Source organism: Canis lupus, chromosome 3, assembly GCF_011100685.1.
Source record: "Canis lupus familiaris isolate Mischka breed German Shepherd chromosome 3, alternate assembly UU_Cfam_GSD_1.0, whole genome shotgun sequence".
Lineage (NCBI taxonomy): Eukaryota > Metazoa > Chordata > Mammalia > Carnivora > Canidae > Canis > Canis lupus.
This window is the reverse complement of record NC_049224.1, coordinates 1,506,469-1,534,334: the sequence shown is the minus strand read 5'-3', so window position 1 is coordinate 1,534,334 and position 27,866 is coordinate 1,506,469. Positions and strand designations below refer to the sequence as shown.

The 27,866-nt window shown below is 42.8% G+C and overlaps 1 protein-coding gene across 1 annotated transcript in view; it reads left to right on the top strand.

The window, feature by feature from the left end:
* TSLP (thymic stromal lymphopoietin) overlaps window positions 1-27,866 on the top strand; it is a 65,174-nt gene extending 37,308 nt beyond the window's left edge. Inside the window, exons 2-6 of the mRNA XM_038532126.1 lie at window positions 18,078-18,205; window positions 22,790-22,961; window positions 23,925-23,969; window positions 24,714-24,848; window positions 27,025-27,866. Coding sequence (XP_038388054.1) covers window positions 18,078-18,205; window positions 22,790-22,961; window positions 23,925-23,969; window positions 24,714-24,848; window positions 27,025-27,141 — 597 coding nt within the window. The 3' untranslated portion in view covers window positions 27,142-27,866. The remainder of the gene's footprint in view (window positions 1-18,077; window positions 18,206-22,789; window positions 22,962-23,924; window positions 23,970-24,713; window positions 24,849-27,024) is intronic.

Sequence of the window (27,866 nt, the reverse complement as noted above, 5' to 3'; positions counted from 1 at the left end):
TGACCCCACTCAGCTGGAGCTACTGTGCTGACCGAGGTGCCGAATCTTGACGGCCCAGGACAACTTGGGGGGCCCCTCCACGAAGGCAGCAGGGACGGCCAGACCCAGCCGTGCCTCGGCGGGTCGCACTGCCTCTCCTGAGTCCTAAGTAATTGTATCGCCACCAGGCCAACGCGAGAGCCAGATCTGGAATCAGTACTGACCACTTGACAAATAGTTTTTTATATTAAAATCCCGTGATCCAGAAATCAGAGATCTTACAGAACTAAAGGTCTAATCACAAGCAGCCAGAACCAGTCTCAATGTCACAGGCATAAAACTTACCCAATTTGCTTATTGTCCTTTGTGCCCTTGTTGGTGAGCTGGTGGCTCCTCCACAGGCACCTCCTGTATTGGGGCCACAGTAGCTCAAACTAGGAGGTACAGGAAGCTCATCTAGAAGGCTTTCTAAACGCACCCACATCCTGGGTGCCTGGGCGGCTCAGTCCATTAAGCACCTGCCTTCAGCTCAGGTCATGACCCTGGGATCGAGTCCCTGTTGGACTCCCCACTCAGTGAGGGGTCTGCTTCTCCCTCTCTCCGCCCCTCCCCCAGCTCGTGCTCCCTCTCCCTCTCAAATGAATAAATAAAATCTTTTAAAAAATACCCAAATCTAGAACCTAATGTTTGAGATTCCAATTTAAATGGCCTTGTGGAGGGAGGGGTGGGCAGGAGTGGGCACTGGTGATTCCACTGTGCTGCCTGAATTGAGAACCATATGCAGTATCCCTTTGACATGACATAAGATGAGAATCATGAACGTTCTCACCAGGTCTTGATGTCAGAGCAGACACACAAACCCTCATCAGACTGAATAAACTCACTACAGCACCTAGATCCCAGAGTGCCAGGTCTGAGAACATTAAAGGCCTACGTTCTCGGGACTGAGGACCTTAACACTGAGGCCACTGAGTGCCACTTGAGGCACAGTCAGTGGCAATCTCTGCCACAGGCAAGTATTTCCCCATCTTTTTATTTTCTATTTTCTAGCCATGTCTCCATTCCTTCTTTTCTCCTCCCTGGTTTTCTCAGCTCCCAGCCTACCTTTTAGCTCATCATATTCAACCGCTTTAGACCTTATCAGAAAATAAACCTTGTTATCCCTATTCCAGAGCCATGCACTTAAGTAGATGGCAGGATTTAGACTTGTCTATGTCAGATTTGTGCTAAATCAGGAAGGGTCTAAACTCATAACCAGTTTGACCGTGACAGGATTCGCCAAACAGGTGAAGAGTCACATCATGATCATTAGGGTTGCTCAGCCTCCGGAAGAGGGTTGTTTTCGAGTTTCAAAGGCACCCATTTATTAGCAGTATTTTCACTTGCTAAATTATTTATAGTTCTGCCCTGTTTATTAAAATATCAAAATAGTCTTCTAAAAATTTAGCTTTACACAAAATCAGATTGATGTTTCCTATCTACTGCTTCAGCATTTGTCTCTTTCTTTGGGTCACTACAACTTCTACAGCTCCCACTTCACACTGTCGCAGGAGGTAAGTCACGGCCACTGTTGAAGACACGTGTGGGCAAGACTGATTCTGTGGTCAAACGAGCTAGGAAATCTAGTTCAAGCACAAATTAAAGAGGTTGTTTGTTTTACAAAATTACTCATACATTTAAAACATTAGTGCGTATCATCATTCTCCAAAGTGTAGATACGTTACCCGTTTTGCAAACTTCATTGACCACAAGGGAAAAAAAGTAAAGGGTTATCCTGAGAAACTAACATTGCACAGAATACACTTAGCAAATGTTGTTGAGAGCTTTACAATTGGTGATGACAAGGGCAATAATCGTGAGTCTAAGAGCTCTCCCGGACTCTCCCATCCCAGAACCCTGCATTTCTGCGATTTGACATCCTGGAAGCAGAGGAAACTGCCTGTGAAGTTCATTCCCCTCCCCTCTCGGGAGCTCCATCCACCTCCCAGGGTAAACTCCACATTTTCTCAATGTGGAGAGACAGGAAAGTGGAGGCCCAAGGTCGTCCTGTAGTTTTCATCTCAGGGAACTGAATATTGCTTCAGGCCCCAAGATCTAGGGAAGAACATTCTGGGGAATGCCAGGCACTAAAGAGAACATATTTATGAGGAGGCAGGGGTGATGAGGGGAGAGGAGAGGTGGTGTTTGATGTGTACGTGCTATTTAAACATATTTATTCATTTTTGAATCTGTTTATACCTGCAAATAGTAATAGACTCAAAATATACATGAGAGTATGGAGTGGAAGGTAGGACTCTTCCTTTCCCATTTCCTAAAGTAACCCTATTTCCTGTCCTGCTTGCAAGAGTCACCTCCATTACTACTTCGTTGTGTATGCTTTCACGTTGTGTATCAGAGTCTCTCTGAAAGGATATTTTAGTAAATGAAAATGAGATAGATGGGGAGGTAGCTAGCTACTAGAATCCAGAAATTTTTCATAATTAAAAAAATTATTTAATGTTATGCATAAGAAAATATAGAAAATAATATGATTCATGTATAACAGAGGTAGTATTTCAAGTTGTGGGAGTAGGTGGGATTATTTATGTAGAGACTATGAAGTCAGTTACACAGCAAACTAGGAAAATAAGCAAATACCAACCCTAAAAAATTTCAAAGTGAAACTAAAGTGCTAGAAAATAATGTGTATATGCATGTACATATGTTTGGCATATACATACAATCTTAGCTAAGGAAGCCCTCCAGCTTTTCTAAGTCATAGAATAATAGGTTGCTCAATTTGAGTATAAAATTTTTTTTAAAAACAATCTCTATAGGGGCACCTGGGTGACTCAGTGGTTGAGAGTCTGCCTTCAGCTCAGGGCGTGATTCCCCAGGTCAAGTCCCACATCCGGCTCCTTGCAGGAGAGCCTGCTTCTCCCTCTGCCTATGTCTCTGGCTCTCTCTCTCTCTCTGTTTCTCATGAATAAATAAATAAAATGTTTTAAAAAGAAAAAACGTCTATAAATTCAATTAACAAATTAAAAAGATACATGGCAAATAAAAATTTTTTTCAACCTGTCAGTAGGAGAAAAGACTAATTCAGTTCAATAAGAAAATCCAAATTTCCAAATCAAAAAGTAGGGGAAAAATATAAATAGGCAGTTCACAAAAAATATAGAGAGAAATAGCCAATATACACATGAAGACCTCACTTACAATTAGAAAAATTGGAATTTAAAAGTGAAGTAGCAGTGTATCAAAGGTCACAAAGAACAGAGTGAAAAGGCAACAAAAGGACTTTTGTGAAAATATTTGCAAATCATATATCTAATAAGAGGTGATTATCCAAAATATATCGTGAACTACAACTCAACAAGAAAAACCCAAATTAACCCCAATAAAAAGTGAGTCTGCTGGAGATTCTCTCCCTCCCCCTCAGCCTCTCCTGCCCATTCTCTCTCTCTAATAAATACACAAATCTTTAAAAATAACTAAATAAAGGCATATGCTCTGTTAGAATTCCTGACAGTGAGGATCACGCAGATCAGGGCATTAATGAAGATTTCAAATGCCATACAGAAACTCAGAGTGAAATGAACTCCTGGAGGCTCGGCCAATCTTTTTCCTCTTTTACTTCCCAGGAGTACTGCCTTGAACCACCCCAGGAAAAATTTAAAGGTGTTTTTCAAAGTGTATTAGTCAGGATAGGCCACACATTTACCAATGAGGTCAAGAGCATCCCTGGGGAGAAAAAAACTGGTTCTTGGTATGGAGGTAGGGAGCAAAGATAGCTTATTCTCTTTAATTAAGCACAGATAGGCACATAGTTCCTAAACAGAACAAAAGTATGCCTGTGGTATTAAAATTTCATGAAGGGGGCAATTATGAAAAAAAGCCTAGTCAGTCTACCTTGAGAAGTGATAAGAGTATGCTAAACTGCTAGGACAAACCCCCCCTCCCCCTCCCCCCCCCAATCTCAGTGGCTTTACCAAACACTTTCTTTGACAATAGGGGCCTGGAGTGTACTTTCTTCCACACAGTCATACAGGAACTCAGTCTCCTTCCATCTGGTGACTCTACTATTCCCCAGAACCCTTGAGAATCTTCCAGAATCCTCTTCATCTGGCAGCCCAATGTGGAAAGAAAGAGCAAGCGGAAGATAATAACAGGGTATTTTAGGGGCTAGGCGTGGCAGGAGGTGTACAATTTTCTCCGACTTTATATTGCCACAAGCTAGTAACATAGTCTCTATCAAATGCAAGACAACTGGGGAATATAGTCTAGCCCTGTGCAAGGAAAAATAGAATAGAAATACTGGAGTGGAAAAAGTTAATCTTTGCCTCATAAGACAGAGATTTTGAGGCTTTACAAGGGTCTCACAATTGATGAAAATTGAATTATATTTAATACTTGCAAAGATAAAATGTACCCAAGGAAAAAAATGGAGAAGGGTTTATTTTAATCCTATTCTTCAGCTTTGAGTTCTCTTCTGATCTTCTGTGAACTTTACTAGCGGTAAACATTTTTAACTGCTTTGATAAACAGAAAAAAAATTTAAAGTTTGTTTCCCAACATACTCCACATATTCAACGTTGGAAAGAATATGGAGAAAAAGGTACAATGACTGTGTAAGTTGTAAACACCTGTGAAGGGCACCTTGGCGATGTCTGTAAAAATTTCGCAGGCACATAACTCATTGACATAGCAACCTCCACGTCTAAACATTTATCCTGAAGATACATGACCTCAAGTAAAAGGAGTTCACCCTTGCGTACTGCTTACCATGTCCCTACTAATAACTGACAAAGTTGGGGTTTGAACCCACGCAGTTCATCTCCAGTCTCTGCTCTTAACCACTATCCCTCCCATGCACACACAGACGTGTCAAAGCAAAGACTGAAAACCACCTAAACATTCATTAATAGGAGACTGATTAAGTAAATTATGATAACAGATCACTACAAAGCTATTAAAAGTAATGAGCCACTGGTGTGAAACAATCTACAGAATTTACTACTATTTAGAAAAAAAAAAGATTATAGTGGAAAACAATGCATTTGGTAAGATATAATTGTATAAAAAATTTTGAAATGAATTTCTTTGGGGAAAAATTCTCAAGGAAAGAGAGAAATATTGATAGGCCCTTAAGAGAGACACTGAAGATGCCTGAGTGGCTCAGCGGTTGAGCGTCTGCCTTCAGCTCAGGGCGTCACCCTGGGGTCCCGGGATCGAGTCCCACGTCAGGCTCCCCAAAGGGAGCCTGCTTCTCCCTCTGCCTCTCTCTCTCTCTCTCTCTGTCTCTCAAGAATAAATAAATAAAATATTTTAAAAAAAGAGAGAGAGAGACACTGAAAATCTACTGGGAAACTTCCTCTGAATATCATGTTGTGCTACTGGAATTTTGAAGTAATAGGTGGTAGTTAATTGCTATTTGAAACAATTATGATTTTCACTAATGTGCAAGAATATACAAAGGTGATGGAAATGATGACAATTATATATGCATCCATTTAATCTTTTCTAACTCATAAACTTCCCTTGCCTAATCCAGCTAGAAGTAGAGAGGATCAACTGCTATGCATTACCATCTCTTCCCTCCCATTACCTGTGAAGCAGCAAATCACAGTTCTGTCACTGGGCTCTGATTACGTCAGCACATTACGGAGGTCTGGTCTATTGCCTCAACATATTTCTCATCGCCTTGGCCATCTTTGTCATCCTTGCTACGTGCTAGCTCAGACCGAAATACTAGCTGGATCCTCTCAAAACTCTCAATTCTAGCTCCTGGGATTTCCCAAGGCCTGATTCATGTTCTACCTAATTCAAAAAACTTCTTCCTGTGAGTTCTCTATCAGCATGGGTAGAGGCTTTCCCTGAAGTTAGTAGGATGTGAATCAGAGCTGCGTAAATCCCCTTGGATTAGAGGTAGCTTTTTATTTACACATTTATTTTGAATTTGTTTTAAATTTGTTATTTATTTACATGTTATTTTTTAAACCTCACAGAAAATAGAGAAAATGAAACTTTTAACAGCATTTTCAGGAATGGAGCTTAGGTTTCATAAGGTGGGGATAAAGCAAACAGAAGGTCAACACGAGGGCCAAAAAAATTAAGAAGCCTCATAAGGTTGTCTGTCCAATTGGATAAGACCTTTTACCTCACTTCTCTCTTTCAGTAAAGATCCCAGCATCTGAACTTCCTGAACATGTGGCAAAATTCCTCTTTTCAGTGTCACCTCTCCGGATGCATGAGAATCACCTATATGTGAGAGGACACATTCCTTCCCCCTTCTTGTCCATTTAAGGAAAGTTACATGGCCTTTCCTCACCGCGTGAAAGCTGCCAGCATTTCGTGCTTTTAGAGTTCCTTTGCAGTGCTTATCAAACTGTTTTGTACATTCATGGAGATTCTGTTAAAAATGCAGTTTCTAATTCAGTAGGCTTGCGGGAGGGGAGATGAGATTCCACGTTTCTACTGGGTGGTGCCAACGCTGCTGACCCAGAGAACACACCTCAAGTAGGAAGGCCCCGGAGACACCTTAATGCTAAGGAGCCACAGCGAGCAGTGCCGTTCTGAGTATGTGCAAAGGTGTCTGTGGCCATAAGGACTAGAACAGGGGGATGCTTAGCCCTATCATGAAAAGTTCCATGGAGCAGCTTATGCAGACGCAGAAGAGCATTTTGTTAAAAGCATGGGACCGGAGTCTGACAAGCTTTATTTCAAGCTACCAGTGTCATCATTCACATCTCCACTCACAATCTTGGAAAAGGAATTTAACCATGCTAAGTCTCTGCTCTCTTAGTAGTTGAGGAGGACGATAATAGGTAGAATTGTATGATATTATCATTTTTCTAAGTCAGAAATGGCCAAATGTGGATACTTTCACATGGTTCAATCTAATGGCATCACTTCCTAGAGCAGTTGTGAATATTTAAACGGATCGTATATGCGATGATCATACCACAGTTCCAGGAACCATAGAATAAGAGCACAATAAATTCTAGTACGTATTACTTTAGTGTCCACATGCACACTTTGAAGCATGAAGATGGGAAGAAATATTTTAGTTCCTTCTCCTTTATCACCTGGAGTCTTCTTGGATTTTTTTCTTTCCTTTTTTTTTCTATCAATATAATATTGTGTTTAAAATCACTAACTCTGGAGCCTGATTAATTGAATACCAATACACCAGGTATAAGCTGTATGAGTTTTAGAAATTTACTTTACCTTCCTATGCCTCAGTGTTCTCACCTGTAAAATGGAGAAATAATAGTATGTACTTCATTAGGATTGTTGTGATACTACATGAGCTAATATTTATAAATTGATTACAGCAGTGTCTGCCACACCCTAAATATTACGTACGTACATAGATAGATAGATAGATAGATAGATAGATATAGATAGATAGATAGATAGATAGATAGAGATAGGTAGAGAGATAGAGAGATAAAGATAGATACATAGAGATAGGTAGAGATAAAGAGAGAGAGATAGAGAGACAGAGATAGAGATAGATAGATAGAGATAGGTAGATATATAGAGAGATAGAGAGATAGAGATAGATAAAGATAGATAGATAGATAGATAGATAGATAGATAGATAGAGTCATACATAATACTTTACCTCTATCTCACTACTCTTCTCAACAGTACCTGTTGATAGTTGGTTAATTCCAATAAAACAATTACTGTTAACGAATAAAACAATTGGTCAGTAACCACTAAAAACAAGCCAATAAAAGTTTAATGTTTTTCCCTTTCCCTTGTTCTATTTGAACACTAGTGTTGAAAAAAACTAGAGCTGCGGAATCTGAAATCTGGAAGATATCTTAGAGGCAATCTATTACATTTATTCATATCACATAGGAAAATGAAATCCCTAAATATGTACCTAACTGACTTAGGGATGGGAGTTGTCCATGAAGTCACCCTAAAGCTTCTTGTCTCTCCTTAGCTACTGCCACCAATTTCCTCCCCAGCAGATCTTTTACCAGGAACTATCAAGCTACAGAATTTCTTGGTCTCATTCTTACTTTTTCCTCTACTTTTATTAATCACTCTGTGGAAATAGCAGAATTACCAGCTGTAGCCTTTGGAATAAATCTCCCAAACTCATATTTCAGTTGGCCATACAATCTGTACTCATGGCCTCAGGAGTGGTTCTTAGATGGGACTGCCTCAGGACCTCAGGGCTCATACAGATTTAAAAAATATACTTCTTTGTTGTTGTCTGCAGCGGCTCCAAAAACAAAACAAAACAACAAAACAGCCTAGACTGGAGCCTACGTTGAAAATACAAGAAAGAGTCTCAATTGTTCAGTACAAGCACAGTTTCAGATATTAATCAGAACTCCTACCCCTTCTGGGGCACCTGGGTGGCTCAGTTGGTTAAGTGTCTGCCTTTGGTTCAGGCCATGATCCTGTGGTCCTGGGATCGAGCCCCAAGCTCCACAGTGGGCTCTCTGCTCAGCAGGGAGTCTGTTTCTCCCTCTGCCCCTGCCCCTGCTCCCTCACTCTCTCTCTAAAAAATAAATAAAATCTTAAAAAAAAGAACTATTACCCCTTCTTACATATTTCATAATGGACATTGTGGCTCGTAGAAAAGCAATAGAAACAAAACCGATAAGCGATAGCTAAAGCCGAGGAGGAAAATTATACCTGGCCCCCCTTGGATATCTGGACTTGACTGAGTTGTATATGGTACCACCCATGATTCAAGTCCATAAGACTTTAAAGAAACAGGCAAAATTAGGTTTAACAATTCTCCAAGCAGAACACATCCCACAAAAACATATCAAAACATATGGCAAGTCTTACTCATCTTGAAGCTAGGTCATTTATTCTAAACTTGTCTTGATAAAATACCACTATGCTAATTGGGGCAGATCATCTATGGGAACAGAGTTCAGTCACTTAAGGAGCAAAGAATTGGATCCCTGGGTGGCTCAGCGGTTTAGCACCTGCCTTTGGCCCAGGGCGTGATCCTGGAGTCCCGGGATCGAGTCCCACTTTGGGCTCCCGGCATGGAGCCTGCTTCTCCCTCCTCCTCTCTCTCTCTCTCTCTCTCTGTGTGACTATCATAAATGAATAAAATTTTTTAAAAAAAGGAGTAAAGAATTTATTTCTCATATAACAAAGTAAAACATGCCTAGCTGCAAGGAGAGCTTGGAAAGAGTCTCTCGCTGGGCAATCACTTGTCAGTCACTATTTTATTAATGCCAAGGAAAAAAGAACAAGTTTTGAACAGCTAGAAGTCTCCACGACATTCATAAACACGATTTAATAAAACAAGACCTTAATGAATCATAGTGAGAATTTTAAAATCATCTGAAAGACAGGTCTCTGTGAAGATCTCTATCTTCTAAGTTTTTGAAGTTTTTGTGAACTAGTTTATGTCAGATTCCGGTATAAGCACTTTATATCCAGTAAAACTAAACCTGCAGTCCTACTATTCCACCACTATCAAAAGTGTCTTTTCTTTTAAAGATTTTATTTATTTGAGAGAGAATGAACAAGCAGGGAGGGGCAGAAGGGGAGAGAATGGAAGAGAGAACCCCAAGCAGTTTCCACACTGAGCATGAGCCCAATGCAGGGCTCAATCTCATGACCCTGAGACCATGACCCCAGCTGAAACCAAGAGTCCTACCTTAACCAACTAAGCCACCCAGTCACCCCAAAAGTGTCGTTTAGTGAAAATTCCAACCCACACTGATCTTCATTTTTCCTCATCTCCTATAATATTTATTCATACTAGTCTCTCCGGTGCTTCGTTATATATCGCTGCCCAATGCACACTTCTAAAAGACCACAACCTTCTTAAAGATTCCTTAATATCAGTAGTATTCAGTAAAATGCAAAACTTAGAAGGTACTTAATAAATACTTAATGATTTGAAGTAAAGGCTTCTGAGGCTGGAATCTGTCTAGTATGAACAAGATGGAATAGTTACTAAGTTTCCAATGGATACCAGCTTAATAATTTACTGACAACAATACTGTACAATTCCTTGTGACTAGAAAAGAGTGAAAGTAAAATGAGTGTGCAAAGTGGACCACAAAGCAAAAGTTTGCTCCTAGGAAAGTAGGAAAAGTCAGAAAGAAAGAAAGAAAGAAGAAAGAAAGAAAGAAGAAAGAAAGAAAGAAAGAAAGACACAGAAAGAAAGAAAGAAATAGAAAGAAAGAGAAAGGAGGGAGGGAGGTGAAGAAGAAAGAAAGAAAGCAAGAAAGAAAAGAAAGAAAGAAAGAGAAAGAAAGAAAAGAAAGAAAGAGAAGAAAGAAGAAGAAGAAAGCAGAAAGAAGCCCTACCTCCGAACCCCTCCCCCTCCATCCTCCTAACTCCAGATCCACTTGGTCTTTTGGGACTCCCTCATCCAGCACGCCCGCCCGCATCCAGCCTACGCCTCCAGCGGCATCCCCACTCTGCCCTCCTCCCTCCCTCCCTCCCTCCCTCCCTAGAAAAAACTCCAAGAAAAAGAAAAGGAGAGCGAGCAGAAACAGAGAAGAAAGCAGACATGGAAATGAAATCGTAAAAAGCGGTCAAATCAATCTTAAAGGAAACAAAATTGTAAAAAGACAAAGCACTTCAAGAAAAGAATAGCAGGGGCACCTGGGTGGCTCAGCAGTTGAGTGTCTACCTTTGGCTCAGGGCGTGATCCTGGGGTCCTGGGATCGAGTCCGACGACCGGCTCCCTGCATGGAGCCTGCTTCTCCCTCTGCCTGTGTCTCTGTCTCTCTCACAAATAAAAAAATAAAATCTTAAAAAAAAAAAAAAAAAGGAAAGAAAAGAATAGCAGGCCTTTGGCATCTCTTTAACAAGCTCATTAGTAAAGTCCCAGTTGGGGCTTGTCACCAATGAATGAAGAGCTGGAGGAGAATATGCCTTCCTCAAGATGAATGAAAAAAACAGAGTTTTTTCTAATCATTTATGTGAAATTTGGTCCACTTCCTCATTTGCCAGTCCGTTCTTCTAAAATAAAAACCCCAAATTACCTTTGGTTACCGCATTAACTCCTTTGGTGTAAGAGCTGATGCCTTTGTTTTGCTCCTCAGGTAGATTTCTCGTTATCTCCGCCTATCTTCTGAAACCGTGAATACTTTTTGCGTGAAGATTTAAAGCAGCCAGGGGTCAGGAGAAGCAGCAAGGAATTGAGACTTGCACGTTTTCTTTGAAAAAATAAAAGATGGGGAACATTGTCCAAGAGTCAAGTTAGAAAACCAAAGAAATAAAGAGATGTGGCACCCAGAAAACAAACAAACAAAAAACCCACCAAAAAGCAAAAACTTGTGTTGTGACACATCATAACCAAATATCTTACAACCAATAATGAAGATTTTATTCTTTTGATGCCATTATACATCAGACTGCTTTTAAATTTTTTCTTTCAATTAAAAATAAATTTAAAAAAATAAAATAAAATTTTTCTTTCATTGTTAGAGTACAGAAATGTACCTGATTTTTGCATATTAATTTTATGACCTGCAACTTTGCTGAATTTATTAGTTTTAAGTTTCTTTTTGTGGAGTCTTTTGGATTTTTTTTAATTTTTTATATATAATATCATGTGATCTGCAAATAAGACAATTTTACTTCTTCCTTTCTGATTTGGATGCCTTTTATTTCTTTTCCTTGCCTAACTGAGCTGGATAGGACTTCCAGTACTAAGATGAATATAAGTGGTGAGAGTGGGCATCCTCGTCTCCTTCCTGATCTCTGAGGAAAAATTTTCAGCTTTCAATACTGAGTGTGTTAGCTATGGACTTGTCACATATGGGCTTTATTTGTTGAGTTACATTCCCTCTATACCCATTTTGTTGAGAGTTTTTATCATGAAAGGATATCACATTTTGTCAAATGCTTTTTCTGCATCTATATTGAGATGACCATAAGATTTTTACTATTTGTTTTTGTTAATGTGGTGTGACACATTGATTGATTTGAGATGATGAACCATCCTTGCATCCCTGGAATAAATTCCACTTGATCATGGTGTATAATCCTTTTAATGTAACTGATGAACTCAGTTTATTAATATTTTATTGAAGATTTTTACTCCCATGTTCATCAGGGATACTGGCTTGAAACTTTCCTTTTTTGTTGTGCCTTCATCTGGTGTTGGTATCAGGGTAATGCTGGCCTCATAAAATGATCTTGGGAAGTGCTCCCTTCTTTTCTCTTGTTTGGGAGACTTGGAAAAGGATTGGTATTATTTATTCTCTAAGTGTTTAGTAGAATTCACCAGTGATGCCATCTGGTCTTTGTTAGATTAATTACTGACTCAATCTCCTTACTAGTAATTGGTCAGTTTAGATTTTTCATTTCTCCATGATTCATTCTTGGTAGACTGTATATTTCTAGGAATTTATCTACTTCTTTTCAGTTGTACAATTTGTTGGTGTATAATCATTCATGGTCGTCTCTTATGATCCTTTGTATTTGTGTGGAATCATTTGTAATGTCTACTGTCTCATTTGGAATTTTGAGTCTTCCTTTTTCTTGGTCAGTCTGGCTAAGGATCTATCTATTTTGTTTATATTTTCATTAAACTAGCTCTTACTTTTATTGATCTTATCTATTGATAAGATAATATTTACTTAATTGTGTCCACTTTGATCTTTGTTATATCCTTCCTCCTGTTAACTTTGCACTTAGTTTGTTCTTTTTCTTATTCTTTAATGTGCATAGTAAGGTCTTTTACCTGAGATCTTTCTTTTATGTTAATGTAGGCATTTATCACTATAAACTTCCCTCTTAGACTACTTAGACTATTGGACCGCTGCATCCTATAAGTTTTGGTATGTTGTGTTTCCTTTTTCATTCTTCTCAAGATTTTTATTTTTCTCAAGAGTTTTTCAGCTTCTCTGTTTTTTTTTAAAGACTTTATTTATTTATTCATGAGAGACAGAGAGAGAGGCAGAGACATAGGCAGAGGGAGAAGCAGGCTCCACGCAGGGAGCCCAATGTGGGACTTGATCCCAGGATTCCAGGATCACGCCCTGGGCCGAAGGCAGGCATTAAACCGCTGAGCCACCCAGGGATCTCCAACTTCTCTGTTTTAATTTTGTCTTTGATTCACTGGTTTTTCAAAGGCATGCTGTTTAGTGCATATATTTATGAATTTATAGTTTAATTGTCATAATTGATTTCTAGTTTCATACTATTATAGTCAAAAAGGATCCTTGACAGGTTTTCATATTCTTGATCTTCATGATGTAACCTGAAGAATGTTTCATATGTACTTGACAAGAATGTGTATTCTGCTACTGTTGGATGGTATATTCTGAAAATATCTAAGTCCATCTGGTCTAATGTGTCATTTAAATACAATATTTCCTGGGGCACCTGGATGGCTCAGTTGTTAAGACTCCAACTCTTTATTTCAGTTCAGGTCATGATCTCAGGGTCGTGGGATTGAGCTTCGCATCAGGCCCCAGGCCAGGCATGGACTCTGCTTAAGATTCTCTCTCCTGGGGTCCCTGGGTGGTGCAGCAGTTTGGCGCCCGCCTTCGGCCCAGGGCGTGATCCTGGAGACTGCGGATCCAGTCCCACATCAGGCTCTCAGCATGGAGCCTGCCTCTCCCTCTGCCTTGTCTCTGCCTCTCTCTCTCTCTCTCTGGCTCTCATAAATAAATAAATAAAAATAAAATCTTAAAAAAAAAAGAAAATCTTAAAAGCGGCCAGATGAAAAAGACATCTTATGTTCATTCTTGTATCATAAGAATGACCACAGATTTCCTTTTAAAGATAATGCAAACCATTAGACCTTAGAGGAAATCTTCAAAACAATGAAAGGGAAAACTATCTATTTTCAGGAAAATATCTTTGAAAATTGAAGGCAAAGAAAGCAGAGAGATTCAGATATACAAAGTCTGAAATAATTAATTACCTGCATATCTGACCTTAAAAAAAAAAAAATGCTTGGGCAGCCCCGGGTGGCTCAGCGATTTAGCGCCGCCTTCAGCCCAGGGTGTGATCCTGGAGTCCCGGGATCTAGTCCCACTGAAGGCTCCCTGCATGGAGCCTGCTTCTCTGTCTGCCTCTCTCTCTCTCTGTGTCTCTCATGAAGAACTAAATAAAAATCTTTTTAAAAAATAATAAAAATAAAAATAAATGCTAAAGAGAGTCCCTTACTGGGGCTCCTGGATGGCTCAGTCAGTTGGGCATCTGCCTTCAGCTCAGGTCATGATCCTAGGTTCCTGGGATCGAGCCCCACATTGGTCTCTCTGTTCATTGGGGAGCCTGCTTCTCCCTCTCCCACTCCCACTGCCTGGGTGCTCTCTCTCTCTCTGTGAAATAAATAAAAAAGAAAGTCCCTTACCAAAGAGAGAAATATGAATATACAATATAAAGAAGGACACAGGAAATAATAACTACATGAGTAAATATATAAGGTAAATCTTTCTTATTTTAAAAACTCTTTGAAAGATAATTGCTTTTTAAACATGATTAATGTGAAATTTAAAAAATATGTAGAAAAAATATGAGTGATTGGATGGAAGGGGGAAACAGAAATATACATTAATAACACATTACTACACATGAAATGGTATATTATATTACTTGAAAGTACACTATGATAATATAAAGATATGTACTATAAATTCGAAGGCAGCCACACACAAAAGAACTAAGCAAATAAGGCAATAAAATGGAATTAAAAATACTGAATTAATTCAAAAGAAGGCAGAGAAAAAGAAAAAAACAAAGGAAACAAAAAATTTTTAAATAATAATATAATTATATGCATGCATATAATTTTCCCTGCAGGAAATGTTCTGTTCCTGCAACTTGTCAGATAGATATATATGGTATGTAATGAATGGCTGTGTCCCCCCAAATTCAAATGTTGAAGCCCTAATCCAAAATGTGAAGGTATTTGGAGATGGAGTATGTTGGAAATCATCAGGTCATGAGTGTGGAGCTCTCATGATGGCATTAGTGGCCTGTTGAATCCTAATTAGTGTCCCAGTAAATGTCCTAAAAAGAGACACCAGAGAGATCACCTCTCTCTCCACCATGTAAGAATAGAGTTGTGTGCAAGCCAGGAAGAGAGCTCTAACCAAAACCCAAAGCAGCCAGCATCTTAGTCATTGACTCCCCAGCCTTTAGAATTGTGAGCAACAAATGTTAACAGTATTTTCTTTGGTAGCAGCTCAAGCAGAGGAAAACACACTTAGCCTCACTCTGCAATTGAAAAATAATGACTCATGAAGACTGTTACTCCGAGACCTTTGCAAAAGGAGATAAAAATGCCCACGGCTGTTCATTACATAACAGCTCCAGAACTGTTTCTCAGGTGCATGTGATGCTACACACTCCCACTGAGACACCTAGTGGTGGGCAGTTTTATCTGAAGACAAGAGGAGACCTGTATGCTCAGTGTTTTACATTTTTACTCATAAAATGCACAGTTGGGGCTTTCCCCAAATACTCAAAGGCTTTTGATATATTAATTTCTCTTTACATCACCCCAGTGAGGCATAAAGAGAAAACAGACGGCTGCCTGGGTGGCTCAGATGGTCAAGCATCTGCCTCAGGCTCAGGTCATGATCCCAGGGTCCTGGGATGGAGCCCTGCATCAGGCTCCCCGCTCAGCATGGAGTCTGCTTCTCCCTCTCCCTTTCCCCACCCCCTGCTCCTGCTTATGCTCGCTCTCTCTCTTTCAAATGAATACATAAAATCTTTTAAAAGGAGAGAGAGAAAAAACAATGTGTAAGCAAACTTCCCTGGGCCAAAGACAGAACTGTATACCTTCATCTCCTGACTCCTATACTAGTTGACTATTCATTAACTCACCACATTTAAATTTTAATTATTAATAATTAAATAATAATTTTAATTATTAACTCTCACATTTTAAAAAATCATGCATTTACAAAATAAAATGCCACATTATCTGAATCTTTGAATTTACTTTTGTGAAACTAATAGTTGCTTAAAAAACATTAACTAGAACTGAATTACATTAATATATAATGAGGCCATGTTCTAGACCCTAAACAGAATATGGATATAAGCATCATATCTGAATTCAAATACATAGGCTTAAAATTATCAAGATTATTCAAAAACTATTGTCCTCTAGAAGAAATCCTTTAAAAAATTAAGTCACCAATTGAAAAGCTCTGACTTTGCAAAAATTCAAGTATACATGGGAAAAGTAACTCAGCTCATTGTATCAGGGAAGTTTGGGGGTTTAGAGAGAATGCAAGTTTTCTTCATTTAATTAAATTACAATAAACTTACATATTGGCACATTCTTGTAATAGGAATAATGCTGACACTAATTTTATAAATTTCTTCTTTCAAATAGGTGAGAGAAGCCTATATCTCTAAGATATAGAGTTATTGAGGTTCATTTCTGGTTTTATATTTTATAAACTAACAAAGTATGAAGTACTTGCCGTAGGTCTTTGTTTTCAAATTCTATCTCCTCTTTTCAAATGCATTTTTGAAAAGAGGCCTGTAAACATTTTCTGTAAAAGGCTAGACACCAAATATTTTAAGCTTTGCAGGCCAGATGGTTTCTGTCTCAACATGCGACTCCGTCCTTGTAGTGCAAAGGGAGCCAGAGACAATGCTGTTAAAAAAAAAAAAAGAAAGAAAGAAAGAAAGAAAGGGCATGTCTGTATTCCAAAAAGCTTTATTTACCAAACAGGCAGGTGAACAGAATTCAGCCTACAAGCTGTAGTTTGCTTACCTCCTGCTCTAAATTCCCAGCATCTGTTCTAGATGATAGTCCCACCTGAGGACAGGCGCCAGGTCAAACTCTTAGATCCCAAATTTCTTTGCTGTCCACTTATCTTTCTCAATCTTGCACAGTCTCCTCCTTCTTTTCTATTTCTTCCTCTCTTCACCATCACCCTGCATCTGGAATTCCCAGGCAGCCCTTTCTCAGAAACTCTGACTGGCTGTATGGGCTTTAATGAGGCAGTGCCATAAAATGGTTATTAAAGACTTATTACATTTTAGAGAGGAAATACTTAGGGTGATTGTTTAGCCCAGATACATCATTGAAAATAGTGGGATTCAAGATAGGGGAATTACTTGGAGGGCCTCGGACATACCAGATGAGAAATATGCTAGTGGCTACCACCTGACTCACATAAGGATCACTTTTCTTAAAAGCATTTTATACATAAACAATGAGAGCTCAACTATGAAGCAAGTTACACAATAGAGCAAGTAGGTGTGTGTGTAGCTTACTTACAAATCCCAGCTGACGATATTACTAGGAAGAGATGTCATTTGGGGGAAAAAAAAAAGGAAGGAAAATTGCAGAATTTCTTATAACTCATCTTTCACGCTTAAAATGAGTAGTAAATTAGAATTTAATTATATAAGAACCACATTTCCTGTGTAAAAGTTGTAGAACTAGTATGCTGCCACAAGGCAGACACAAAAGGTGATGAAGCTGATAATTTCAAGTGAGTAATATACTGGTGACCATTGTAGGCAACTGTATCAGTAAGGGGGCCCACAGGAAACCAATGGTGCACTCAAGCTGGGTAATTGCAGAAGAGTCTAACAAAAGAATTATTTACAAAGGGCGTAAGTAGAGAAGTCAACAATAATCATGTAATTTATTGTTTAAATTGTGCAACTTTTAAGGGTAAAAAGCTTTATTAATAAATTATGCCAGGACATACATTATGTTCAGCCAAACTGCAACACTCAGCATAGAAGTGTACCCCTAGGCTAGAAAGAGTAAGGGGCCATTATCACCCTCAGGCCTAAAAATACAAAGAAAGGGAATGGTTATCAAACTCTGGAAGGTAGCAGGATGAACAGATCAACCAACAGGAGATAGGGCCCTCAGAAGAGGGAAGCATCAGTCTATGAGGAGCCAACATGAGGGAGTGGGTCAGTTAAGATCCCAACTTCATTGGTCTCCCTGGGTGCCGCCAAAATCTCCCACTGGCTGAACGTCACTTGAAGCTGTAGGTCAAGGGAGCCCATTCATGCAGTCCTTGTGGGCCAGGTTCCCTAGAGTACAAAGCAAGGTAGGGAAGGGTGGACGGTATATCTGGAGAAGAAAACAAGGTATTCGGTAGAGTGAATATCTTTGCAAAGGTATTGAAATTGGAGCTAACCTTCAGCTCTGACCTCTTCTACAGCTCTTTGGAAGCATTCTAAGGAAGCTCAACTGCTACCTTTTCCCTGAACAATCTTCTCCCTGTTCATTGCCTGTTAGATTGCAGAAGGGTAAAAGTAGGCAAGATCTTTTACCTCCAATTGGCTTAGGGTAAGATGGTTTCTTCACACAGAAATGAGTGCAAACCCTAGGTTTTCATGCATCTATTTGGCCTCTTTCATTCCCTAACTCAAAAATATCTGGGAACATTTCTTAGCCATAAGCTGATTATGTAGATATCATCAGCCTTAGAATAGAATAGGATAGGATAGAATAGAATAGAATAGAATAGAATAGAATAGAATAGAATAGAATAGAATAGAATAGAATAGAGTAGATCTGTTTGCATTTGTCATAAGAAACTCCCTCACTCCACGTTCTGGTCTAGAAGCGTCTCCAAAAGATCTTAGAGGAAGTATGGAGTTATGGAGTTTGCTAAAACCAATCAACAGTTCCAACCAATAGCAACACTGTTGTACAAATGCTTAATGCAAAATTAATGGGTGAATGGACATGTGCCAGAGTCATCACAAATCATACACTTCACATCACATAAACACTGCACCTGACTGTGACCAATGAAGGGAGAATATAAAGAAAGAATGTTTACTTCTGCAAAGTGTGGTCCTTTCTGCATAAGTGTGTGAGAACCAAGAGTTGGAGTGATTATATGACCAGCACCCTGGAAAATCCATTGAAATCACTTTACTTCCAGACTCAACTACTGGAGAAAGTGCATTTTCACACTTCCTAAAATACTACCAAGCAAAGGTTGGTGTCATCCACTTTTCTTACTCCACAGAAGATCTCTCCCCTTTCATCAGTAACCTATGTGACATCCTTTTCATTTTTTAAGTCCAATGACAACAGGCATTAATAAAGTAAAAAGTTTTAATTTAAAAAAAAAAAAAGCACCTCTCTTTCCTGACAGCTTGGATCTATGTCTTCAAACACAGACTGAATTTTGCATGAGGACTAGATTACTTTAAATATTCAGGATTGTTATAAGAAGAGGAGGAAGAAAGTAAGTTTAAAAGGAGGCAGGGAAAGAATAAGAATAAGAGAATGAAAAAGAAAGAGAACTATTATTAAAAACAATAACAAAAATATTAAGAAAAGAAATGAATGACAGATGTTTCTAATGAAGGTAAGAGAAAAGAGCTGTGTAACTGGTCATTTTCTGGCCCAGTTCTTGGGTAATCTGAGTAATCAGAGTGCTGCAAATGAACTTGCTTCTGTTTCCTAATATAAGAAAGTCATCATTCTTGACCTAAGCTAGTATTTCCCTAACTACACATATAGATACTGCTCACACCTTCAGCATGTGAACAAATGGAAAGAGAAAAAAAAAAAACAGAAATTTATTCAGCCCACCAGGAATTTTCAAAGATTCCCTTATCCGAATGGTAGTCCTAGCAAGCCATCAATGGATACTAGCAGGAAGACAGCAAAATGCTAGAAAGATCTCTCTAGAGAGATTCTTTAATATGAAATAATTTGCTTCCTAACAATGACCTTCACAGAAGGGTAATGTACTTTAATTGAGGATTTATTGAGTATCTACTACATGCAGTGCAGAAGACCAACCCCTTTGGTGGCTATGATGACAACCACAGGCATAAGATCAATTGGCTTCCCCAACAAACTTGTAGGCCCTTCCTTCCCATTGTCTCCTTTGCAGTAGTTGCTTGGAAAATTGGAACCATTTTTGAGCTTGTCTTAATTCTCCAGTTTTTTTTGTTTGTTTTAATTCGAGTATAGCTGACACGTGGTGTTACGTTGGTTTCAGGAGTGCAACATAGTTATTTGAACCTTTGACTATATTCCCTGTGTTGTACCTTTTATTCTCATGACTTATTCATCCATAACTGGACTCCTGTATCTCCCACTCCCCTTCACCTTTAATTCTCTAGTTCATAATAATGTTTTTCTATGGCTTCTTGTACCCAATCCACACTTCCTTTAGTTCTTTGGTTTCTTTCTTTTGCCTTATCTTGATGGTTTCTTACCTTCTGATACCAGTACATGTACTCCAAGTCACTTCAGATGGTTTTGTTAAAGGTAAATGGATGTTGAGAACAAATCATTTATCATAAAACATTTCTTGCTTCTAAAGAACTCAAAGTCTAATAAAAAATTACATCAAAAATATTATTGAAATATTACATCATGAATGGAGATCATAAAAGAGAAGCCCAAAATAAATATGTTGGGGATCCCTGGGTGGCTTAGTGGTTTAGCGCCTGCCTTCGGCCCAGGGCATGGTCCTGGAGACCCGGGATTGAGTCCCACGACTGGCTCCCTGCATGGAACCTGCTTCTCCCTCTGCCTGTGTTTCTGCCTCTGTATGTGTGTGTGTGTCTCCCATGAATAAATAAATAAAATCTTTAAAAAAAAAAGTATGTCTTAAAGGGGAGTGACACCACATCCAGGTGGGAGACCACTTTTGGAGATGTCCAGTGAAACCAGCGTCGAATGACAGGAGAATATCAACACCTGAGGGTGTGAGGCTGGGAAGAAGAAAGCTGAGGGTTTATGTGGAGCCTATTGAAGTCGGATACTATTTGGCAGAAGCCTAAGAGAAGGAAGGAGCTAAGGCTGGAAAGACAGCTTGGAGTCCAGCAATTGGAGATGTCAAGGCAACTATCTATCAAGAGTTTGTAAGCAGAAAAGTGATCTGATCAAAGTGATCTGAGAGCTCACATAATTACAGACAAGGAGATTGGGGGTCCTGGGCATAAGGGTTTAGCAGTGTGTGTAACAGGCAAAGAGATGACTTCCAGGATGCCTGAGGAGGAGGCACTCTGCATCATCTCTACAAAGACCCCCATGGATGCAAGGTTGTAAAAGAAGCAGCAAAGGCAGGGAGGCCACTCATTCACACCCTGGAGGAATGCAAGTGGAACCTCCAGGAAGGCTGCTTTCTTCTGCCCCTACTCCCATCCGCATAGCCCAGCCTAGTGAAGAAATCCGTCTGCAGCTCCTGCTTGCTGACCTCTTGCTTGCACCTCTGATGTCACAGCAGATGAATCAAGCTTTGGCATCGTCCCACAACACCCTGGGTGTTGACGGGGGCGAGGGGCAGCCAGATTTCTTTCCCAAAAGATGCTGCCATGACCCCCCAAAAATACAACCTTGGACTTGGAAGATTCCAGAAAAGCCCCTTTGTCAGTCATGGGTGAATGAGTGGCTTACTAGGACCCGGGTTAGAGCCCCGGGCTTTCTCCCGGGGGCCTAACCAGCGACTGGGGCCAGCTGCACCGGTGCAGCTGCTGGGCGCCTGCTGCGGGGAAAGCGCCCTTCTGGCCCGAGTCCCCCCACCCCCACCCCCGCCGCTGTCCCCAAGCACCCCGTGGCCCGTGACCTTTGCCGGGACTCTCGTGGGGGCCCTGCCTCGGCGGCCGGCCGATTCCTAGGAACTTCCCCAGGACCCGGGCTCCGCGGGGGGGGGGGAGGGGGGAGGGTGGACATCCCGGAGCCGCTGCACAGGCCCGTCGTTCCGACCCCGCTGGCGGGCTTCTCCGGGCGCCCCCCGACTCCCTCCGCTGGGCTGCAGCTCCCTAGGTCCGCGTAGACCCGCCGCCCCGCGGCCCGCGCGCTGGACAGCACCCTCCCCCGCGCGCCCCGCCTGGAGCGCCCAGGAGTCTCTTGACCCCTGTAGCACGTGCTAGGAGATACCGCAGCCCCCAAGGGACCCCCAGTCACCCAAGAGCAGGCGCGCCTCGCCCCGAGATTGGTAAGGGCGGAGAGAACCAGCTGGACTTGGCCCAGAGAAGTGCTCAGGAGGTACAGCAGGCGCGAGCATCCCTACCTGGCCCCTTGGGGTGTTTTCTAACCACGACAAAGGGGCTTAGCCATGGAAGTGGCCCCGGAGGAGAAAGGACAGGTACCTGTTTCCTAAAGCAGCTTCAGGTACAAGAGAGGGGCTTAGCCATGGAACTGGCCCCGGAGGAAAAGGGATAGGTGCCTGATTCCTAAAGCAGCTTCAGGTACAAGACAGGGGCTTAGCCATGGAAGTGGCCCCGGAGGAGAAAGGACAGGTACCTGTTTCCTAAAGCAGCTTCAGGTACAAGAGAGGGGCTTAGCCATGGAACTGGCCCCGGAGGAGAAAGGACAGGTACCTGTTTCCTAAAGTAGCTTCAGTAATAAGAAAGGGGCTTAGCCATGGAACTGGCCCTGTAGGAAAAAGGATAGGTGCCTGATTCCTAAAGCAGCTTCAGGTACAAGACAGGGGCTTAGCCATGAAGTGGCCCCAGAGGAGAAAGATATGGGTATCTGTTTCCTAAAGCACCTCCAGGTACATATCAATGGTTTAGGGCCAAGATAAAAAGAGGAAGGTGAGGGAAATTCCTGATGATTTTACCAATGTGAAAATGCCACAGATTTGGCTAGTTCTATCTTTTCTTTCATGTAATCAATTGAGAATTCTATAAAGAAAGGGAATGACATCAAGGAAAATCATTGGCCTAGAAGAAAAGAGCCCGTAGGCGTTTAGGTGTTATATATGTGGAGCCAGAAAGCTCTGGAGCATCAGGGAGACTCCAACTTAAGGCAACAGCATGGGTAAATATGGGCTTCAGGAGGCAAAGAGTGGTGTCTGGGCACACACCCCTAAGGCAGGCCTCGCACATCTAGGGGTGATGCAGGGCGGTTGGAAAGTTTCATGTGAAACTGGGGTTGAACTGGGTTTCCGAGTGTATTGCCTGATGCCTTATTATCTGTTCTGTCAGTGTTTTTCAGGAAGATCTTCGTCTTGCAGCTGGTAGGGCTGGTGCTAACCTACAATTTCATTGACTGTGACTTTGAGAAGATTAGATGGAAGTATCAGGAAGTCATTTACCAAGCCCTGGAGAAATACATGGATGGGGTAAGTGAATAAACATTTTTTAAAGATTATATTTATTCATGATAGACGGAGGGAGAGAGAGAGAGAGAGAGAGGCAGAGACACAGGCCGAGGGAGAGGCAGGCTCCACACTGGGAGTCTGATGCGGGACTCATCCTGGGACTCCAGGATCATGCCCTGGGCCAAAGGCAGGCTCTAAACTGCTGAGCCACCCAGGGATCCCTGAATAAACATTTTTTAAAAAACAAATGTGTTTTCATCAAAAGAACGGGTGTACACAAATATAAACTACAATTTAATTTTTAAGGAAAGAAAAATAATCTGGAAAAAGATCGCGGCCCGGCATTTTGTCAAAAATTTTTTTACAAGTGACACTTAAATATATTGGCCTCTCAAAGGACGACCTAGAAATCGGTGCACATGAGGTGTGCAGATATTGATGAGGAGCAATAGTGACAGATAACACATATCCAGGTGTGTTTTCTCTGCCCCAGCGCTGCTCCCCCAGGTGCAGGAGAGAGAAGACCGTGGGTGAGGGCCAGAGAGAAAAGGAAGGGTAAAAAGAGAGGGAATTCTTGTGAGCCAAGCCCTGGCCAGGGATCGCAGCCCTGGGTTTCTAGTGTTCCAGAAGCCTCGGAATGCCGTTATGGGATGGGGTGCGTTTCAGAGTTTTAATAGACAGCAGCGATCATTTCCCCTGATTACTGGTTCTGGATGGGGCACGCATGTGTGAATGCACAGGTGGCCACGAGGCAGAAGGCGGGGCCCTGGGAGCGCGGCCTCCCGGCTCCCTGCTGCAGTCGGACGGCGGCCAGCGTGCCCGGGGCGCTGGGGAGGGCGCTGTGGGGCCGGGCGTCCCGGGCCCTTCCCACGGCCACGCACCGAGGCACCCGCGACGCCGGGAGCCGCGGGCGGGCGCGGGCGGCGGCCTCGCCAGGGACCCGGCGCCTGACCCGCGTGTCGCACACGCTTCTCCTTCCTGCAGACCAGGAGCACGGAGTTCAGCCACCCCGTGTACTGCGCGGACCCGGTGAGCGGGCGGGCGGCACCGGCGGCGGGGGCGGGGGCATCCGCGGGGGCACCGGCGGGGCGGGCCGCGGGGGGCGGGGCGGCGCGGGCCTCCGGGCGGGCCTCGGGGCGGTGCCGGCCTGGCCCCGAGACCTGCCGCGGTCGGGGAGGGCGGGCGGAGCGGGCGCCGAGGGCGGGGAGCGGGGAGGGGCGCGGAGCAGGGGGGAGCGGGGAGGGGCGCGGAGCAGGAGGGGAGCGGGGAGCGGGCGGGCACCAGGGGCCAGGCCCGGAGCCGGGAGGAGTAGGGGGGAGCGGGGAGGGGCGCGGAGCAGGAGGGGAGCGGGGAGCGGGCGGGCACCAGGGGCCAGGCCCGGAGCCGGGAGGAGCAGGGGGGAGCGGGGAGGGGCGCGGAGCAGGAGGGGAGCGGGGAGCGGGCGGGCACTAGGGGCCAGGCGCGGAGCAGGGAGGGAGCGGGGAGGGGCGCCCAGGGGCGGGGCCGGGGGAGCGGGCGCGGAGCAGGGGGCGCCCCTGCGGCGAGAGCGCGGTCTGGGCGCCGCCGGTGGGCTGCGGCGGGGAGCGGGAACCGGGAACCGGGAACGGGCGCGGAGCGAGCCCCGCGCCTGCTCCCGCCGCGCCGCCCAAGGACCGGCTCCCTGCCGCTCCGGCCGTGCCCCCCGCGGCCCCCCACTGGTCTCCCGCCGACCGTCGCTCTTTGCCCCCGCCGGTCCCCGCCCCGCCCCGCCCCGCCCCGCCCCGCCCCCCGCAGCCCGACTGCCTGGCCAGGATCGAGCGGCTCACCCTGCACCGCATCCGCGGCTGCGCGTCGGGCGCCCGGGAGGCCTTCGCCGAGGGGACGGTCGCCGCGCTCGCCGCCGAGTGCCCGGGCTACGCCGCAGCGCCGGTAAGCCGCGGGCCGCGGGTCACGCTGGGGCCTGGGCCGGGGCCGTAGGAGCCCAAAGGCCCCCTGCAGGAGCAGGCCAGCGGGCGACAGCTGGCAACCAGCCCCTCGCTTGTTTCGGGGCTTCCGAGTCTTTGGGCAGAATTAGAATTCTGAACCTCGGGCAGCGTCTCAGGCTGTCCTCAGCGAGCCGCCTACATCTTGGCCGCCCGAGCCGGAGAGGCTGATCGTCCAAAATGCTGCCTCCCAAGGACCCAACCTTGCACGGGCCCCTAATGCCATCCTTATCCGCTACACACCTCGAGCGGCATTGCTTGGGTTTATCACCGATAATGCGTGCTGCTTTCTTACAATGCTAGATGATACATCAAGTCTCTACCCACACCTGCTTACTTGCTGGTACGGCTGGCTCTTTGCACAATGGATTTTTGCACACGCAGTTACCTGCCTCTGAATGGATGTGTAGCTTTAACTAGAAATAGTAGTGCGGAGTTAGGAGCAGGAAGTCTGCAGAAGGTCTGGCCTGACTTTGAATCCTAGCCCCAAAACTTTTTTTTTTTTTTTTTAAGATTTGATTTATTCATGAGAGACACGGAGAGAGGCAGAGACACAGGCAGAGGGAGAAGCAGGCTCCCTAGGGTCTCCATCCCGGATCCCACTCCGAGCCAAAGGCAGACACTCAACCGCTGAGCCACACCCAGGCATCCCTGGCCCCCAAACTTCTAACTTGACATCTTCAATTTAGAAGATGTTCAATTCAATGTCAATTGAACATTGACATGTTCAATTTCATCTGCAAGACCGAGCAGGAGGCCCTAAATGCCACAAGAGAAACTCCTCTGGGTCTAGTGAAGGCTGGTTGGTACTCATTAATTTCCAAAGTACAAGGTGGGGAAACAGATGGCAGTTTAAGTCCATTAACCCCATTTTACTAGGGTCATATTAGCAAGTCCCATATAGTGTTTATGTGGATTCAATGAGTCAATAGACGTAAAAGTACCTAAGGTAGTGCCTGGCAACATAACAAGTATTCGGTAAATATTTCCATAGGCAAGTAAAATAGGTCATTTATCTCTCTGATGACAAATTTTAAAAAGACAAAAGAGAGACGTGAGGATATGCATGATTACTGCCTATTAACGGGTGACTTTTCTCAGTCACTATTTTAGGGATTGAAGATTGAGCCATATGGCCCATCTGGATAGGGCTTGAGTTAAGCACTCAATACCCGACAGCCATATAAAAAAGCCTGTTTGGATCAATGCCTTCTATCAGAGATCCTGACAAATCTACAAATGGCCATAGTAGCATTAGTCTATGAAAGAAGAGTATAGAAGACAGTCTAGATCAGGTTCTGGACAGCATGTGATAAAGAGAAAGTCTCAGTAATTTATTTCAGCCCTCTCCTGAGCGCAAAGGGAGAGCCTAAGACCAATAATACTTAGGACTCGGCACATTTTAGAGTATAAGATTTTTGTTTAGTAACCTGATGAATTTGATTGCTCTGAACACTGTGTTTCTAGAAGGCCTACTCTGTTGCTACCCAAGAGTAATTCAGCTGAAGGAATAGGTAGGAAGATTATCACAATCTTTTCTCTTTTTTTTAAGTTTAGACTCCACCTTAGTCTTGGGCACATGTGGGTGGTAGGCGATGGGAGGGACAGAAAGCAGGAGCACTTGGGATCCAAATTATAGTCTACTGAATTATATCCATGAAGAGGTGTATACACCCTGTTCGGCAAGAACTTACGATCTTGTCAGGGAGATCATGAAACCATTAACTGAGTCATTTATTTAGCCAATCAGTAAATATTCAATGCTTCCCATGTAAAAGACATGCTCAGCACTAACAGGGAATATCCATGATGCAATAGTTAAAAACAGCACGTAAGTGAGAGCCCCGTTAAGTGAAACACACTCTGAAGCACCAGAAGAGTTTCCAAAAGAAAATTCTGAGCAATTAGCAGAGGCCTTGTAACAGAGGTGGAACTTGGCCCTGAAATGAGGTAGATGGGTGGAGAGATGGCAGGGCTTCCTCTGGAGAAAGCACACTGGAGCAGCGGGGGAGCAGGTGTTCAGGGGACATGCTGAGAGATTGATTTGCATAAAGAAGACCCTGCCATTCAAGGGCTTGTTAAAGGTAGTTACAGTCCTGATGATTGATTCTCCTATTCCACAGATAAATAATACCCAGGCAAAGAAGAAAAGAAAAAAAAGAGGAGTCACAACAAATAAATGCCGGGAACAAGTCGCACACTTAATAGGGCTGTGGCGTCGTTTCAGTCGCATTTCATAGAAACAAAATACACCTTCCTTAAGGCTATATTTCACAGCAACAGAATAAATCATCTTTTATTAGGTAGATGTAATGTTAACTCTAACTGTGACACCTAAAAGACCACCGATGTTTATTTTTTCATTGCGGTAGGGTTTCTTAACTTATTTTTGTAAGCTTTTATTGTTTGATGTACACATATAAGGCAGGGGAAATACTATCCCTCAAATGGAGGGGGAGACTCTTATAGGGGTGATGCCTGGGGCACTGTGTGTAGTAATTTTCGGCTGCAACTGCAAAAGCCTTTACTTCAAGGGAAGAACCTAAATGTGTAGTAGGAGGGGAAAGGAGAAGGTCAAGGAAGGAAAAGCTTGTAGACCTCTGTTTATAAAGGCAGGTGCTGCTTCTACATGTACTGATGCTTCTCGTGTTCTCATTCCAAAAGTATACAAAAGAAGAAAATAAAAGCAAAAGGGGTGCACAAAAAAGTTGTATGTTATAATGAAGCAATTTGTAAGAATTTCCAAGCAAAATATTGTGGGCATATTGTAAATCAAGTTCTAAAAATTATCTGACAAGAGTGATATGCAAGTAGATCCTGAAGAAGTGCCTTTGTTAAAGCTAAAATATATATATTTTTAAATTTATGGAATATATTTTTAACTTATTTGTAAGCACTTTTTAAAATGTACATATTACTTTGTAATTGACACTACATATTTCTTAATAAAACAGTTCTCAAATTA